The sequence below is a fragment of the Carcharhinus amblyrhynchos genome, chromosome 12 (genome assembly GCF_965287045.1).
Source record: "Carcharhinus amblyrhynchos chromosome 12, sCarAmb.v2.hapA, whole genome shotgun sequence".
Classification (NCBI taxonomy): domain Eukaryota; kingdom Metazoa; phylum Chordata; class Chondrichthyes; order Carcharhiniformes; family Carcharhinidae; genus Carcharhinus; species Carcharhinus amblyrhynchos.
This window is the reverse complement of record NC_137335.1, coordinates 3,877,038-3,894,014: the sequence shown is the minus strand read 5'-3', so window position 1 is coordinate 3,894,014 and position 16,977 is coordinate 3,877,038. Positions and strand designations below refer to the sequence as shown.

The 16,977-nt window shown below is 40.6% G+C and overlaps 1 protein-coding gene across 1 annotated transcript in view; it reads right to left on the bottom strand.

The window, feature by feature from the left end:
- Positions 1-1,255: 1,255 nt before the first annotated feature.
- Positions 1,256-16,977, bottom strand: part of LOC145350683 (uncharacterized) — a 66,462-nt gene continuing 50,740 nt past the window's right edge. Inside the window, exons 14-20 of the mRNA XM_080199893.1 lie at positions 11,283-11,511; positions 10,093-10,294; positions 7,618-7,843; positions 6,203-6,285; positions 4,309-4,460; positions 2,854-3,076; positions 1,256-2,028 (exon numbers count right to left, since the gene is read on the bottom strand). Of these exons, the coding sequence (XP_080056019.1) occupies positions 1,889-2,028; positions 2,854-3,076; positions 4,309-4,460; positions 6,203-6,285; positions 7,618-7,843; positions 10,093-10,294; positions 11,283-11,511 (1,255 nt within the window). The 3' untranslated portion in view covers positions 1,256-1,888. The remainder of the gene's footprint in view (positions 2,029-2,853; positions 3,077-4,308; positions 4,461-6,202; positions 6,286-7,617; positions 7,844-10,092; positions 10,295-11,282; positions 11,512-16,977) is intronic.

Sequence of the window (16,977 nt, the reverse complement as noted above, 5' to 3'; positions counted from 1 at the left end):
TGAGATTTCACATGGATTCCCACTAGACATGAACAGGATTACTCACTGACCATAGGGTAAGTAAGGATATAGTTTGCTTGTTTGAATCCTGCTGCCTTTGTCCAGATAATAGTTTTTTGTGGAATTCTCCACAGATGAGATGTTTATCTGCTTTGTTCATACATTAAACGTTTAAACTAACACCTGAAAATCCAGGTTTGTTCTGACAAGCCCTTGATATAAAAGATCATTGGAGTAACACTTAGTTAGAATTGGAATCCCTTTCTATTGAGGTAAAGGAGCAGGGGACTGGAGGTGGAACGCCCAGAACCCAAAGTTACCAGTCCTTGGGTACCAAATTAGTTAAGCTGCGTTGTAGGGTGTTGATTTTTGTAGTGGGTGTGGAGTGCAGGTTCACCCAGACAATAAGGGGTCAAAATTGTTATTTTTATAAACTCACAGCTCCCACATATGAGGCACTAATCATTTCTCCAGTGGCCAGAATGGGAGGGGGTGCATAAATGTCCATTGGAGTTTGAAGTGCTCCAGATGTACCCTTAACCTACGATGTTCCTTCCTGAGTCCACAGCCATCAACAGAATTTACAACAGAAACTGTCACTGAGGGTTGTGTCCTAACTGTCAGGTGCATTCCTGTGCAGATTTACTTGTAGGCAACACCTTGATTTTTTTTTAAGTATTGCATTAGAGTGAAATTTCAGGGAGACTATTCATTCTTTGAAGCCATGACAATCAATAACCATCAATGGGATTTGAACCTAGAATCGTGCATTTATTAGACACGTGCTTTGACCAATGGCACCACTGCTCATCAACTGTTCCTCTCGCCATGGATTTGTTGAGCGTGTTTAGTTTTTACACTTTAATTTTAAGGATGGTGCAGATTATTACAGCATTAATATTTAACCCCATAGTGCAGGGATGATGCGTTTTCCTTTCTTCTTCCTCTACTGGGTTGCCAACTCTCCAGAATGTAGATGAATCTCAAGGGCATCAGTTAACTAAAGCATTCAAAGAAAATGCACAGTTTATGAAAATTGGCAAAACTTCACAGAGAGAGAGAGAGAGATCAGATTGCAGAATTACAATTAAATATCTCTAGCTGACTAGCTGGGGCTAGGTTATCAAACAGTGATGGTATGGAGGATACCCGGATGGGGAAGAAAAGGGCCACACAGATGTTCACATTTGTTTATAAATTTGTTTGAAATTAACTGTAGACTGTACTTTAAACAAATGTTCTATTATTTCAGTCATTTTATTCAAATCATTAGCAGGTAACAATACTGTGAATTATTCATTTATAGTATTAAGGTACAAATGGCTCATTCAAAATTAATTTTCAAAGCACTGTACAGCATGGTGAAAAAGCATATGGATGTTTCGGAGTAGCTTGAGGATTCTTCAGTGCAACGTACTGCAAGATTACCAGCATCTGAAACACGTAGTCAGCCCAAACTAATGGTGTTGCAGTTGCATGGCAGGCCACGGTAGAATAGATTCTTACGAAGCGTTCATAGTACAAGACATAGTTAGCTGTATTCAACTTTTCTCTGTATGAAAACTAGTTTCTAGGAAATTAATGGAATTAACCAACAAATTATAATACTGAAAGTTGTTTTCTATAAACAGTCTTATAATTAGTGTCTAGTACTTAAACATTTATTTCAGAAATGCTAATGACATAAACTATAACTGTTGAAAATATAGAATGTTTAGTGAAATAAACTGAAGGAAAACACTTCAAGTTGCTACTTACATAAAATCTAACACAATTCTTGAAAACTTTTGACAACATATGATTCTGTTCAAAAGGTTGACTTACAACCCTGAAATCTTTCAGTGCAACCTGCAGATGTACGATGCTTTATTGCCAACAGCAAGTCAGCTTATATCCAATGTCTGAAAGTGAAAAATGCTTGAAGTTCTGTGTCCTCAATAGGTTTGTCATGGATTCCTGCATAGACTTTCATCAAAAGCTCAGTCTTCATTTTCTGGTCAAGAATGTTGATGTAATTATCTATAGCAGCTGCAAAGCAAAGCAAATGTTACAGGGAGGACACAGACACAGCAACAAGTTGCTCTTAGAACAAACTTAATCTAAATGGAACTATTTAAATTAGAAATTCTAAATCGGGAGCAATGAGCAAAGTGGAATTCAAAGTCAGTGTTTCTTTAGATTTAATTTAGAGAAAATGCAATGTGGATAAAGGTTACATTTTAATTATTTCCATCTGCTGAGTAGGCATACAGTGAAAAAATCATATTTCCACATCTTAATCAACCCGTGATAACTTTAATTCCTTAACATGGTCTCACGAATAAACATATTCTGCTGTACAGTTGCATTATATAAGTAAGTTGGTAGCAGCCACTTTATGCTTTCCTTTATGTTTTAAGTAAGTCTCACTATGTAACACACAACTCTCATTTGCCAAATCACTCAATCCTGCATGAAATGTCTGGTCCTCAGCTACCTGTGACAATACCTGATAAAGAGACATGGACACTAATGATTATATTCCTTTATAGTAGAGAATACACTGCTTTTAACCAACCCATCCTTTCTGTGTTTTCATAACCAGATGAATGAAATCGATTTAAACTACTGGATGAGTTATCTTACCCGTGCAGATCTTTCTCTAAGCACAATGGCTTTAGTGCATTATGAGCAACGTTGACATTAATAAACATGCTGAAAAGTTAACTAATTTAGCAGTATCCCATGTATTGGGCCGTTCTGAAACCCAGTCCTGGAGCAAATAGAACATTTTAATAGGAAAATTAAGACATGCCCATACTGCTACATGTTGATTTGTCAGTAATTTCTATTTGACAAAAAGTATATACACACCTAATCCCAATACTCTCCCGTATGCAATCAGGTTTGGGCCCAGACGCTTGTCATCATACTTTTCATATTTCATTAAAAGACGAACTATCTCTCCAGTAATGAAGGCATCATCAAATGTTTGTGTGTTAAGGGGTTTCACGGGAAATTTGCTGTAAACATCCACAGCTTGCAGGGGATTAGTCTTGAGGAGAAGATTTGCCAACTCTATGTAAGCATCATGCACCTGAAAAATGACAAGTCATTTCACTTTTCTTAGCTTCCAACGTTTAGTACACAATCTCTGTAAAGCTTAATCTCATACACAAATGAAATCTTGCTGTGTGGTAAGACATTACCTAGTGTACTGTGTATGTTTTGCTGCTGTGGGACTTTGGTAGGAGTGGGCGGTAATGCAAGAAAGATTCGTTAGATAGATTGCTGGGATGAGAAGTCTGTCCTATGGGAAAGAGATTGTGTATAATAGACCAATCTTCTGAGGAGTAGAACAATGAGAGGTTAAAGACTGTTTCCTGACCAGACAAATAGGCAGTTGGTCATTTAGGACTGATATAAAGATAAATCTCTTCACTCAGAAGGTTGTGAATCTTTGTAATTCTCTACCACAGGGAGCTGTGGACATTAAGTTATTGAGTATATTCAAGGCTGAGGTTGAAAGTTTCTTGGAATCTCATAGAATCAAAGGACATGGGGATTGAGTGGGAAAATTGAAGGCAGAAGTTCAGCAATGATCTTACTGAACAGTGGGGAAGACTAGAGGAGATGGTGTAGTCTATGCCTGCTCCTATTCCTTATATTCTTGTGTTAGTGGGCAGGAACCTCAAACCTGTTGCCTGACTCACACCCAAAATCTCTGGTTCAAAGGAAAGTTCAGAAAGCTAATTTTAAACTTCCAAAACGGAATCTCACCAAGTCCAGACAGAAAGGTAAATTGATTCCACACACGCAACAAACCAAAAGGGAATTAAGGGTCAGCATTGTCACTCTATTCTGCCCACCACAAATGGCACAGTGGTTAGCACTGCTACCTCACGTTCCAGAGACCTGGGTTCGATTCCCGGCTTGGGTCACTGTGTGTGGAGTTTGTACATTCTCTTTGTGTCTGCGTGGGTTTCCTCCAGTTTCCTTCCACACTCCAAAGGTGTGCAGGTTACTTTGACTGGACATTCCAGATTGCCCATGGTGTCCCGGGGTGTGTAGGTTAGAGGAATTAGCGGGACAGATCTGTGAGGTTGTGGGGATAGGGTTTCGGGTGGGATTGCTGTCGGGGCCAAATAGCCTCCTTCTGCACTGTAGGGTTACAATGATGATAACTATGGTATCTCAGTATCACTGTGGGTGGGAGTGGTGGAGGTATCTTGGGAGGAGGTCTGAATAATTCATGAGGAAGACTTGTGCTGTCCCAGTTGGTTACTGAACCTCTGGAGATTGAAAACACACAGAATTAATTTGCAGTACCGATGGTGCCATTTTAATGACTTCATTGTAGTAATTCTGAGCCTCCACCGATGACTCATCTATGCGTGACAAAGCGCGCGCCAATCCTAAGCGATATGCGAAAGAAACATTGTTTAAGATGGGTGCAGCTTTACCCACACTGATGCCACCGGCTGGGAAAAGAAAACGAAAAACAGGGTGTTAGTTTTTTTTAACATCAACTTCACGCAACCCAAACAACATGATTGTCAATGAACAATTAACTGATAATGAAGCAATTTAATCTTTAACATTGCAAGAATTAAAAGCCCGTTTACTTTAATCAGCCAGGTACAATTTATTTAATCTGTAAAAAATTAGACTCTTCAAAAAAAATGTCATTTGGCATGGAGATGGTGAGACTGCATACAGCAAAAACTGACTGGAGACTTCCAGTGGCCTGATAGCAATGGGAACCAGCTGAGGGGCGACTGCTGTCATAATGCTAATGGCATCATTGGCCCTGCATGAACAGATATAGGAGGTCGAAGCTCTTGTTTATTTTGCAATTCTGTTTCAGAAGTGAAAATGTAATTCACAAAATGTCAGTGTGGCTTTTGTGGTTAAAAAGACAACACATGTGACCAGACATCAGTGGAACAATGGTTAGCACCAGAGACATGGGTTCAATTCTAGCCTTGGATGACAGTGCAGAGTCTGCAAGTTCCCTCTGTGTCTGTGTGGGTTTCCTCCCACAGTCCAAAGACATGCAGATTAGGTGGATTGGTCATGCTAAATTGCCCCTTAGTGTCCCAAGATCTGCAAGTTAGGTGATTGGCCATGCTAAATTGCCCCTTTGTGTCCAAGATGTGTAGGTTTAAGTTTTCTTTTAAAGTTTTTATTTTTAATGTTTTAAAGTTTTTTTTGAGAAGTTTATTTATTAGTCATAAGTAAGGCTTACATTAACACAATAATGAAGTTACTGTGAAATTCCCCTAGTCACCACAGGTGTGCTTGGAAACAAGACTTAAATGGTGTGGAGAGACAGGAGAAGCTGGGAAAATTAAGCGAGATTCGAAAGAGGTGCTCAAAATCATAAAGGGTTTCAATAGAATAAATGAGGAGAAAAAGTTTCTTGTGGCAAAAGGGTCAATTAACCAGGGGCAGAGGTTTAATATGATTGGCAAAGAACTAGTGATGTTTTAATTTTAAGCAGTGAGTTATTACAATTGGAATGCACTACCTGAAACAGATTCAATAGCAACTTTCAAAAAGAAATTAAAGTTAAAAATTAAGAAGTTTATTTATTAGTCACAAGTAGGTTTACATTAACACTGCAATGAGGTTACTGTGAAAATCCCCTAGTCGCCACACCCCAGCGCCTGTTTGGGTACACTGAGGGAGAATTTAGCACGGCCAATGCACCTAACCAGCAGGTCTTTGGAATCTGGGAAGAAACCAGGGCATCCAGAGAAAGCCCAGACACGGGGTAAAACGTGCAGGCTCTACACAGACAGTGACCCAAGCCGGGAATCGAACCCGGGTCCCAGGCACTGTGCCACTGTGCCACCTAGTGGTTAAATATTTGAAGAAGAAAAACTTCCAGAGTTATAGGGGAAAAAATGGGAGTGGAAATAATTAGATAACTCAAAGAACGGGTTCCTTTATCTGTGCGGTTTCATTTTAAGATTGGATTTTGATACTCATAACTTTAGAGTCTCCAATTCCAACCCAAATTTGACCAAAACCCAAGGCTCTGGGACCTGAAAATAAATGCACCTGCCATTCTTGATTACATGTGCAAAGCACTAGCGCACACATCAAATCAAATTATCCCTTCATGCTAAACTCTGCCAGATAATGATGAAACACACATATTCAGTACATCATTCTAATGACTACAAGTATGAGATATTTTTTAAAAAATGCTTCTTACAGGTGCCAGGTGTTGTATCTTTTCCAGGTGCTTTATCCGGTGCCTTGGCAGCGGTGGGGGGTTTGGCAGCCCCACGTCCCCTGCTGGAAAATTCAAAACGTACTTGTCACAGCCAAACCTACATGAGACTTTCTTCCCAGGTATAGTCAAAAAAAAACAAGCTTTTCAAATAATTTCAAGTCACCCTTATACACACTGTGGAGTAAAGCATATTCCCATCAACAACCCACCTATGTAGGGAATTCATTTGATTAAATGAGGGGGTGGGGGAGTGGAGGGAGAGGAGGAAACAATGGAGAAATGGACCTGCACACGCAGAAGACTAATTTGCAGGGTTATGTGGAGAAAGACTGGATTGTGGAAGTAAATGGATAGCTTTTGCAAACAGTAAATACAGTTTTGATGGGCTGAATGGTTTCTATCAATGGTATATGGTCCAATGATTCTATGACCTATCTTGGAGAGTGTGACAGAAACAAACTCTTTGACTTGATTTATTATTGTCACATGTATTAGTATAGCCAGAGTACGTACGTATGTGCATATATACAATATATATATGTGAAGGAGCTTGAAAGTTGGTGTTGCTAAATAAACCCTGGTGTTGTGAGACTTCTTACTGTGCCCACCCCAGTCCAACATCGGCACCTCCACATCATTGAAATTTATGTGCAGGGCATGTTAACAGGGGGCGGGGGGGCGGTGTAGAAACTAAAGGATAAAACTGACACAGTGAGACTTATATCGGCATTAACCTGATGTGATGAATGAACTTCATAGAATCATAGAATGCCCACAGTACATAAGGAGGCATTTGGCCCATTGAACACACCCAGGCCCTGTTCCCGCAATCCCAAGCATTTACCCTGCTAATCCCCTGACATTAGGGTCAATTTAGCATGGCCATTCAGCCTAACTTGCACATCTTTGGACTGTGGGAGGAAACCCATGCAGACATGGGGACAATGTGTGCACTCCGCACAGATAGTGACCCCCCGAGGTTGGAATTGAACCTGGGACCTCAGTGCTGTGAGGCAGCAGTGCTAACCACTGTGCCACCATGCCCACCTGGAGGAAACCCATGCAGACATGAGGAGAATGTGCAAACTCTAAACTCCAACTTAAAAGAAGTGGCACCATTAGTCACTCTTCTTATTGCCAGCATAGAATGAAAATGCCAAATTCCTGTGGTCATTTACGTTTCAAATAATGGCAGGAACGTAACTGGGTGACTGAGGGTATAGGTTCCTAGATAGATGAGATTAATGGCTGGAAAAGCTCTGTTAATTCGCAAATCCTGTTCATAATGCATGTGTGTGTGTTTTGGCTGGAAGTAACGTATGTTCCTTTTAAATAATATTTTAAAATGAGATCGAGAGGTAGCATGTTTTTGTTTTAATATAAAGTTTGGTTACCTGGCACCTCTACCTGGTGAAGCCGCACCACGACCTGCAGTCGCAGGTTTTGCAGCAGCTCTCCCAGCAGCGGCTCTGCCTCTGGCTGCTCCACTCTTTGGAGGAGGAGGAGCTGCCGGTGCTACACCTTTCTGTCCTACTTGTTGCTCTTGCTGCTGCTGTTGTTGCTTCTGATGCTGAGTTTTCAGATTCTCGTCCATTTTCCAATCCCGCCACCATTTCTGCTCTAAGAAAACAAAGTTTAGAGCTCAGATATGAAAAAGACCAGCCATACACGATACAATCTGTCACTCCCCAGGCTTCCCATTCCTTAAAACAAAGGAATTATAGAATACACAGAGATAGATCCCTTTGTTTAATCAATTTATAAACTCAACATTTTCATGGACAGCATGGTGATACAGTGGTTAGCATGTTGCCTCACAGCACCAGGGACCTGGGTTTGATTTCGGTCTTGGGTCTCTGGAATTTGCAAATTCTCCCTGTGTCTGTATTGGTTTCTTCCGGGAGCTCCGGTTTCCTCCCACAGTCCAAAGATGTGCGGGTTAGGTGGATTGACCATGCGAAATTGCCCCTTAGTGTTGGGGGAATTGGCAAGGTAAATATGCGGGGTTACAGGGATAGGGCCTGGATGGATTGTTGTCAGTGCAGGCTCGATGGGCCAACTGGCCTCCCTTTGCACTGTTGGGATTCTATGATTCTAAATTATATTACATGTGATTTACTGGTTTTGTTGAAAATGTAACTCAGTTGAAGAAAAACGGCATTAATGATTCAGCAATCAAATGATACTGCTTATTGTTCAGAAAACCTACAGGTCATATATTGATTGCAGAATTCATCTAATTAACCAAGATATTTATGTTTATTGAATTGAACTGCCTGCTGTTAACATTGATTTTTGTCTCTCAGGCTCCAGCAGTAAATCTAAGAATCTAGCAAATAATCATTTATGGGATACGAGGGAATGATGCTGAGTGCACCTTTTGTTTATTTTTAGACAGAATTACAGAGCTAGCATTTATTGGCATGGCTTTAAGAACCAAGAAAACTGCAAAGAGGCCTTTTTCTAATCAACCCTTCAGCCCCCGCCCCCTCACCACCCCCCCCACCCCCCCACCCCAATATCTTAGCAAGAATTACTTCAGAATAAAACTCCAATAGGAAATTCAGGAGGCAGCTTTTTACCCAGAGAGTGAATCTCTACCACAGCGAGCAGCTGAAGTGAATACAATATGGATGCATTCAAGGCAAAGCTTGATAGATGAATGAGGATGAAAGGGACAAAAAGATTTGCTGATAGAGTTAGACAAAGAAGGCTGGCCGGAAGCTTAGGATACCAGGTGAAAACCTGAAACTTTTGCTGTGGATGCTGGGTGAATTGAAACTTTCTTGACCGAGATTAGTAAATTTTTTCCAAAAGTGAAACAGTCAAGGTGCTGGCTGGGGAAGGGTATAGCTGCAGTCAGGCCAGTCAACCAGGGAAGGGGTCAGAGGCAGCCACAGGAGCTGCTGGCTATTTAAAAAGACCACCTTTGTGCTGTGGGACTTCATCCAATTTAAACAAAAACTGAAAGATCCTCCAGCCCTCACTCCTCATGATCCATCCATACCGTCTCATGCCCCCTATCCATCCCATATGGCCCTTCAGTCCCCTATTGCAAGGTATGGTCCTCACTGACTGACTTTGGCCCTTCACACCTCCGTGCCAAGCCATGGCACTTCTGTGCCCAAACACCCACTGTACACCGTGTGGAATCAATGGACCGTATATAAAAAAAGTAAATTCATTGGTTACTTCCCACTTTCTTAAAAAATACTCAAAAAGGAGTATTTTTTTTTAAGAAAATGGGAAGTTACCAATGAATTTACTTATAAGCCACTAAAAGTGTCAATCATTCATACTGTTTAAAGTATTGGTAGCAGAAACTGCAAGCACTTGAAACTTCTTTACCTTGTGTAAATAAACATTGAGAATTGATGGCATAAATCAGAAAGCTAACATAGCCCATTCTCATGGTTTACGTGGTGGGCAACTCTATTGAGACTAAACCTTACAAATTCAAGCTCCTGTACTTGATTTTGTGTAGAAACTCAAAGCTGCCACTTCAGTGCAGGACCAAGAGTTGCTGCACGCATTGTTGGAGGGCTGCATCTTGAATGAGAAGTTAAACCAAAGCTGTATCTGCCTGCTCAGATTTGCTGAGAAAGACCATGTGGTACAATTTGAAGGGAAGTTCTCTTGGTATTCTGACCAATATTTATCCTTCAGCCAGTCCAGGATTAATTACTAAGTTATTTCATTGCTGCCTAAGGACCTTGCCTAATAACAATAATTTCACTTTATAAGTAGTGGTGCACGTTCTGTAAATGAAAGTTCCTACTTCCTTATTTCTCTGGGCAATGTTGTGTTGTTTTTTGTTTTTTGTTTAAATTACATAGGAATGGTTGGATGGGTAGAACCTGTTCACTTACTGGTCAGTTCTGGTGGTGGGGTCCCTACTAATGGTTTATTCTCCAGGCTGATGCTGGCTCGGAAACAAAGGCAGGCATCTTCAATGAGATGTTGGTTTTGGGCTGTTTTAGTCTCATTGTCATATTCAAACATCAGCGCTAATCCAAGCATGTACAGAGCATTACTGTCGCAGGGGGTTGTTTCGACTCTCAATTGGCACACCTACAAAGAGAGATTCTCTTGTTATTGAAGAGAACTGCCAGCAATTTGACAACTTAAAAACAGCTAAATGGTAGGGCTGACATTACTTTTCACAGATCAACACCTAGATCTCAAAGGTGGATAATGCAAAGAGCTCTCTTCAGTCTTTACTGGCACCCAATTCATTCATATACCAGATTGTTCAGATTAACAAGATTATAAAGTTAGCTGAGAATGGGAAAATACCAGTGAAGTGCTCACAACAACTGATTTCTGCAAAAAAAGTGCAATAACATCACACCACATGGAAAGTATAGATGGGTAATGGTTTTAGAAAGCAACATTCTGATTCAAAGCCCCAAACTAATTACAAATGCTGAGTCAATCAATAATAAAATATAAATGTACACTTGTCAGTCCTTGATCTTGGCTGTGTTGCCACAGGAAGGATGCTCAGTGAAAATTAAATTCTCTGCAGATGGAGAAATTTGGTACAAAAAAAGTCAATGCAATAGACGACATCTTGTTATTTCACCATTATTGAATCGTATTGGCAGAGGTTCCAGTACAGATCACATTCAGCTCAATATGGTGTTTACCCCAAAGACTCAACAGGAAAGTGTAGAAAACAGAAACAACAGATTTTTAAAGAAAACATTTTAAAAATCCATAATAGATACATAAAAGAGTTCAGAGCGTTTTTCCTCATGTAGGTTATCTTTCCAAATCAAAGAGGAGTGAATTTCACTGTTATAATGAGAACGACAACATGGGAATAGATTAAAGTTAACAGACTGAATTATTAATGGAAGCAAGTAGGCGTAGTAATAGTAAAATAACAATGTTTATTATTACTTTAACATTACTAAATCATAAAAATGATTGAATTGCCATAGTCAACTAGTTATTGAGAGGAAAATTGATCAATGAACCTGAGCGCCATTTAACTGGCATTTCATTGTCAACATCCACAAAATGAATCACAGTAATTCTTGGTGCAGTATCATACCGTTCGCTGCATTTCTAGCATTTCTGCATTGATTTGAAGATTGGTGTTTTTTAACAGTGCAGACAGAGACTGGCATCTTTTAGTAACCAAATTTTCATTCACCAACTGCTGATGGGCAAGCAACTCTAAAAGGGTAAAATGAGCCTCAATCAGCATCCATTCCAAATCCTGGCTTACAGTTCCACGGTATGGATATTTGCACAGACTCCGGGAAGCCAAATCTACAGCACTGACATCAACACAGAAAGTTAATTGCAGGTAAAATATTCAGTGAAGATTTAAAACTAAACATTAATCATATCTACTGAGTTACTCGTGGTGAGGAGAGGAGGGGGAAATTGACATTGGGCCATAAAAAAGACTTGCATTTCTAGAGCAACTTTCATCACCTTACAATATCCCAAAGCTGTCAATATTTGTTATAATTATGCTACTGGAAGTGCAGCTGTCAATTTGTGCACAACATTATTCCAGAAACAGCAATGCAATAAATTGCTAAATAATTTGCTCTGAAAATGTTAACTGAGGGATAAATATTGATCAAGGTACTGGAGAGAATTCCCTGCTATTTTCCAAAGTAATGCCGTGGGGTTTTTCCACATGCATACCAAATGGGACCTTGACTTAACCAAAGGAGGGCAACTCCAACAGGGGAAAGCTTGTGTACAACCCCTGTGCTAGGCCACCCTGTTCGAATGTTACCGGTGACAACTTTGTATTGGATGTAATGTGACCAATAGTAACAAGCTGTAAGAGTCAGCTGACCCAGTAAACCATGGAACCAGTTACAGAATGATGTGACGGTCAGCTGATCAGCTGACTCACTATAAATAAGCACCTGTTCGGAATTGTGTGAAACTTGGAGTGGCCCAGGGCGAGGCCCAAAGTTTGGAATAATGAAATTTCTTTACTAAACTCTTTCTTTAATTTATAAGTTGGAGTAAGAACATAAGAACGTAAGAACTAGGAGCAGGAATAGGCCATCTGGCCCCTCAAGCCTGCTCTGCCACTCAATAAGATCATGGTTGATTTTTTTCGCGGACTCAGCTCCACCAACTCACTATAATCCTTAATTTCTGTACTGTTCAAAAAATTATCTATCTTTGCCTTAAAAACATTCAATGAGGTAGCCTCAACTGCTTCACTGGGCAGGGAATTCCACAGAAACACAACCCTTTGTGTGAAAAAATTCCCCCTCAACTCAAGCCTAAATCTGCTCCCCCTTATCTTGGGGCCATGCTCCCTAGTTCTAGATTCACCTGCCAGTAGAAACAACTTCCCTGCTTCTATCTTATTTATTCCCTTCACAATCTTATATGTTTCTATAAGATCTCCCCTCATTCTTCTGAATTCCAATGAATATAGCCCCAGTCTACTCAGTCTCTCCTCATAAGCTTCTCAACTCTGGAATCAACCTTGTGAATCTCCTTTGTACCCCCTCCAGTGCCAGTATATCCTTTCTCAAGTAAGGAGACCAAAACTGTACACAGTATTCCAGGTGTGGCCTCACCAGCACCTTATACAGCTGCAACATAACCTCGCAGTTTTTAAACTCCATCCCTCTAGCAATGAAAGACAAAATTCCATTTGTCTTCTTAATGCTGCATCTGCAAATCAACTCTTGTGATTCCTGCACAAGGATACTCAGGTCCCTCTGCACAGCAGCATGGTGCAATATTTTACCATTTAATAATAGTCCATTTTGCTGTTATTCCTACCAAAATGGATGACCTCACATTTACCAACATTGTACCATCCGCTAGACCCTCGTCCACTCACTTAGACCATCTATAGCCCTTTGCAGGCTTTCAGCATCCTCCGCACACTTTAATAAGTTTTGTTATTTTTTTTCTGCATTTGAGGAGTTCTTTATGAAGAAACACCCCCAACCTCTAGACAAGCAGCAATAAGAATGCATGCTGTGGTTCCTGCTCCTGATCCGTGACACCGTGTTGGAAATGCATTTTGAAACTGGCCCAGGAGGGTGTTGTGTTCAATATTCACATTCTTCATTGTTAACAAATCAACAACATTCACAGCCAAAGAAAGAATTGTAGATGGGGTAATGAAGAACTTCTGCAGTTCATTAAACTGCATCCTAGCATTAGTAATTTAGCAAGGATTATTGCTTTCAGATGAAGGTAGAGTGAGGCCAAGGACATACTTTACAATTTCTTTTGTGGATTGCTGAATTATATTGTATGTCAAACATGCTTTTGTGGTCAATCATTTAAACTATTCACCAAAATCAGATAATAATGTAAGTTATGTGTTATGGTGATGTTCATTCATTTTCTGAGTCTTTTGTTTACCATTCTTACAATAAATTATTTTGTAGTTTGTATCTTAGGTCTCATGGGAAAGTGTCAAATCATAATAATTTTGAGACTGTTTATCAAACCTTTTAAGGTCTAAATTATCCTCAACACCGTGTCCCACAAGGCTACATCCTCAGCCCCTTATTATATTTCTTTTACTCCATGAATGTGAGGCCAAATCCCCCTCCAACTTAATTTTCAGGTTTGCTGATGATACCACTGTAGTGGGTCGGATCTGAAACAATGACCAGAAGGAGCACAGGAACGAGACAGAGAATCGGGTGAACTGATGCGGCAACAATAATCTCTCCCTCAACGTCAGTAAAATGAAGGAGATTGTAACTGACTTCAGGAAGCATAGTGGAGACATGCCCCTGTCTACGTCAACGGGGATGAAGTGGAGACGGTCGAGAGCTTCAAGTTTTTAAGGTGTCCAGATCACCAACAACCTGTCCTGGTTCCTCCACCCTGATGCTATAATTATGAAAGCTCTTCAAAGCTTCTACTTTCTCAGGAGGTTGAGGAAATTTGGCCTATCCACTACAATTCTCACCAACTTGTTTAGATGCACCGTGGAAAGCATTCTTCTTGGTTGTATTAGCTTGGTATAGCTCTTGCTCTGTCCAAGACCACAAGAAACTACAAAGTGATGAAGCCCAGTCCATCACAAGAACCAACCTCCCGTTCATTGACTCTGTCTACACATCACGCTGCCTTGGAAAAGCAACCAGAATAATTAAGGACCCCACCACCCCGGACATTCTTTCTTGCATCTTCTTCCATTGGGAAGAAGATAAAAATCTGAGGTCGTGTATCTACTGACTTGAGCACAGCTTTTTCCTGTTGTCATCAGACTTTTGAATGGACCTACCTCACATCTCTACACCCTAGCTATGACTGTAATGCCACATTTTGCACCCTCTCCTTTCCTTCTTTATATACACTATGCCTTGTCTGTATAGCATGCAAGAAACAATACTTCTCATTGTATACTAATACATATGACAAAAATAAATCAAATCAAATCAAGTAAGTCTTCAGGAACACTCAAGATAACAATCAAATGAATTCCAGCCTCTCGGACTACCTGGATCCGCTACAATTTGCCTACTGCCACAACAGGTCCAACGCAGACACCATTTCCCTGGCCCTGCACTCAACCCTGGAACACCTAGATAACAACGACACCTATGTCAGACTCCTATTTATTGACAACAGCTCATACTTCAACACCACTATTTCCATGAAATTCATTCCCAATTTCCGTGGCCTGGGCCTCGGCTCCTCCCTCTGTGACTAGATCCTAATTTCCTAACTCACAGATCACAATCAGTAAGAATACGCAACAATACTTCCTCCACGCTCATCCTCAACACCAGTGCTCCACAAGGCTGTGTTCTCAGCCTCCTATTATACTCCTTATACATGTGTGACAATGCAGCCAAATTCCCCTCCAATTCAATTTTCAAGTTTGCTGATGATACCATCGTAGTGGGTCGGATCTCAAACAATGACGAAAAGATGCAAAGGAATGAGATAGAGAATTGGGTGAACTGGTGCGGCGACAATAATCTCTCCCTCAATGTCAATAAAATGAAGGAGATTGTAATCGACTTCAGGAAGCGTAGTGGAGACGTGCCCCTGTCTACGTCAACAGGGGTGAAGTGGAGATGGTCAAGAGCTTCAAGCTTTTAGGTGTCCAGATCACTAACAACCTGTCCTGGACCCCCATGCTGATGCTATAGTTAAGAGAGCCCACCAACACCTCTACTTTCTCAGAAGACTCAGGAAATTTGGCATGTCAGCGACGGCGCTCACCAACTTTTACAGATGCACCATAGAAAGCACTTTTTCTGGTTGTATCACAGCTCGGTATGACTCCTCTGCCGAAGACCGCAAGGAACTACGAAAGGTCGTGAATGTAGCCCAGTCCATCACGCAAACCAGCCTCCCATCCTTCAGCTCTGTCTACACTTCCCACTGCCTCGGCAAACCAGCCAGCATAATTAAGGACCTCACGCAGCCTGGACATTCTCTCTTCCATCTTCTTCCGTCGGGAAGAAGATACAAAAGTCTGAGGTCACGTACCAACCAACTCAAGAACAGCTTCTTCCTTGCTGCTATCAGACTTTTGAATGGACATACCTTGCATTAAGTTGATCTTTCTGTACACCCTAGCTAAAACTGTAACATTACATTCTGCACTTTCCCCTTTCCTTCTCTATGAACGGTATGCTTTTTCTGTGTCGCACGCAAGAAACAATACTCTTCACTATGACAATAATAAATCAAATCAATAAACTGTCTGCTAATTATTTTCATAATTTATCCTATGCCTCCATGAGATCACTTAGGTCTTCAGCAACGATAATGGATCACACTGGAACTTATGTTAAATTTTAAATATTATTAAGTTAATATATTAAACTAACAACTAACAAGCAGATGGTCCAAGTGTTATAACACTATTACATATCTGCAGTGCAAAGTATAATACTGAACTACTTGAGTGAAAAGATTCATAATATAATGCTTTGCTTTTTTTTAAAATAGATTTTTTGCACTGAATTATATAGAAAGTACTGCACAGAAACTGATCATTCATTTCAGTTGGTCCACGCTAGTGTTTATAATTCGTAAGCTGCCTCCTCCCAACCCTCTTCTTGTAAGCCTGTTAGCACAACCTTTCATTTCTTCCTTCCTCATATGTTCTAGTTTTTTCATAAATACATCCTGTATTGTCCTATACTGATGTTGAAAACCCAACTACTCAAGATTATCTTTTTCTTAGAATCATAGGATGCCTACAGTGCAGAAGGAAGCCATTCAGTCCATCCAGCGTGTACTGACTCTGCAACAGAGTACCTTACCCAGGCCCTATCCTCGTAACCCCACATATTTACCTCCACAATCCCCCCCAACCTACACATCTTGGGGCACTAAGGGGCAATTTAGCATGGCCAATCCACCTAACCTGCACATCTTTGGACTGTGGGAGGAAACCGGAGCACCCGGAGGAAACCCATGCAGACACAGGGAGAATGTGCAAACTCCACCCAGACAGTCAACCAAGGCCACAATTAATACTGGGTCCCTGGCTGTGAGGCAGCAATGCCAACTACTGTGCCACCCACATCTTTCTGTGAAGATTGCAATCAGACTGGCCATTTCCATGAATTTAACTATATCAACAGATGTAGTCATTTGTACAAATTTTTTCTTATTTGCTGTAGATTGTTTCGATTTTCATTATATTCACCTAGGGCTTATTTTAAATCTGAGCGCTCTTGTGTAGTACCTATGGACGTTCTATTGCATTAAAGACACTATATAAATCAATTTATCATTTTTGTTTAATACAAATAATAAAGGAAGAT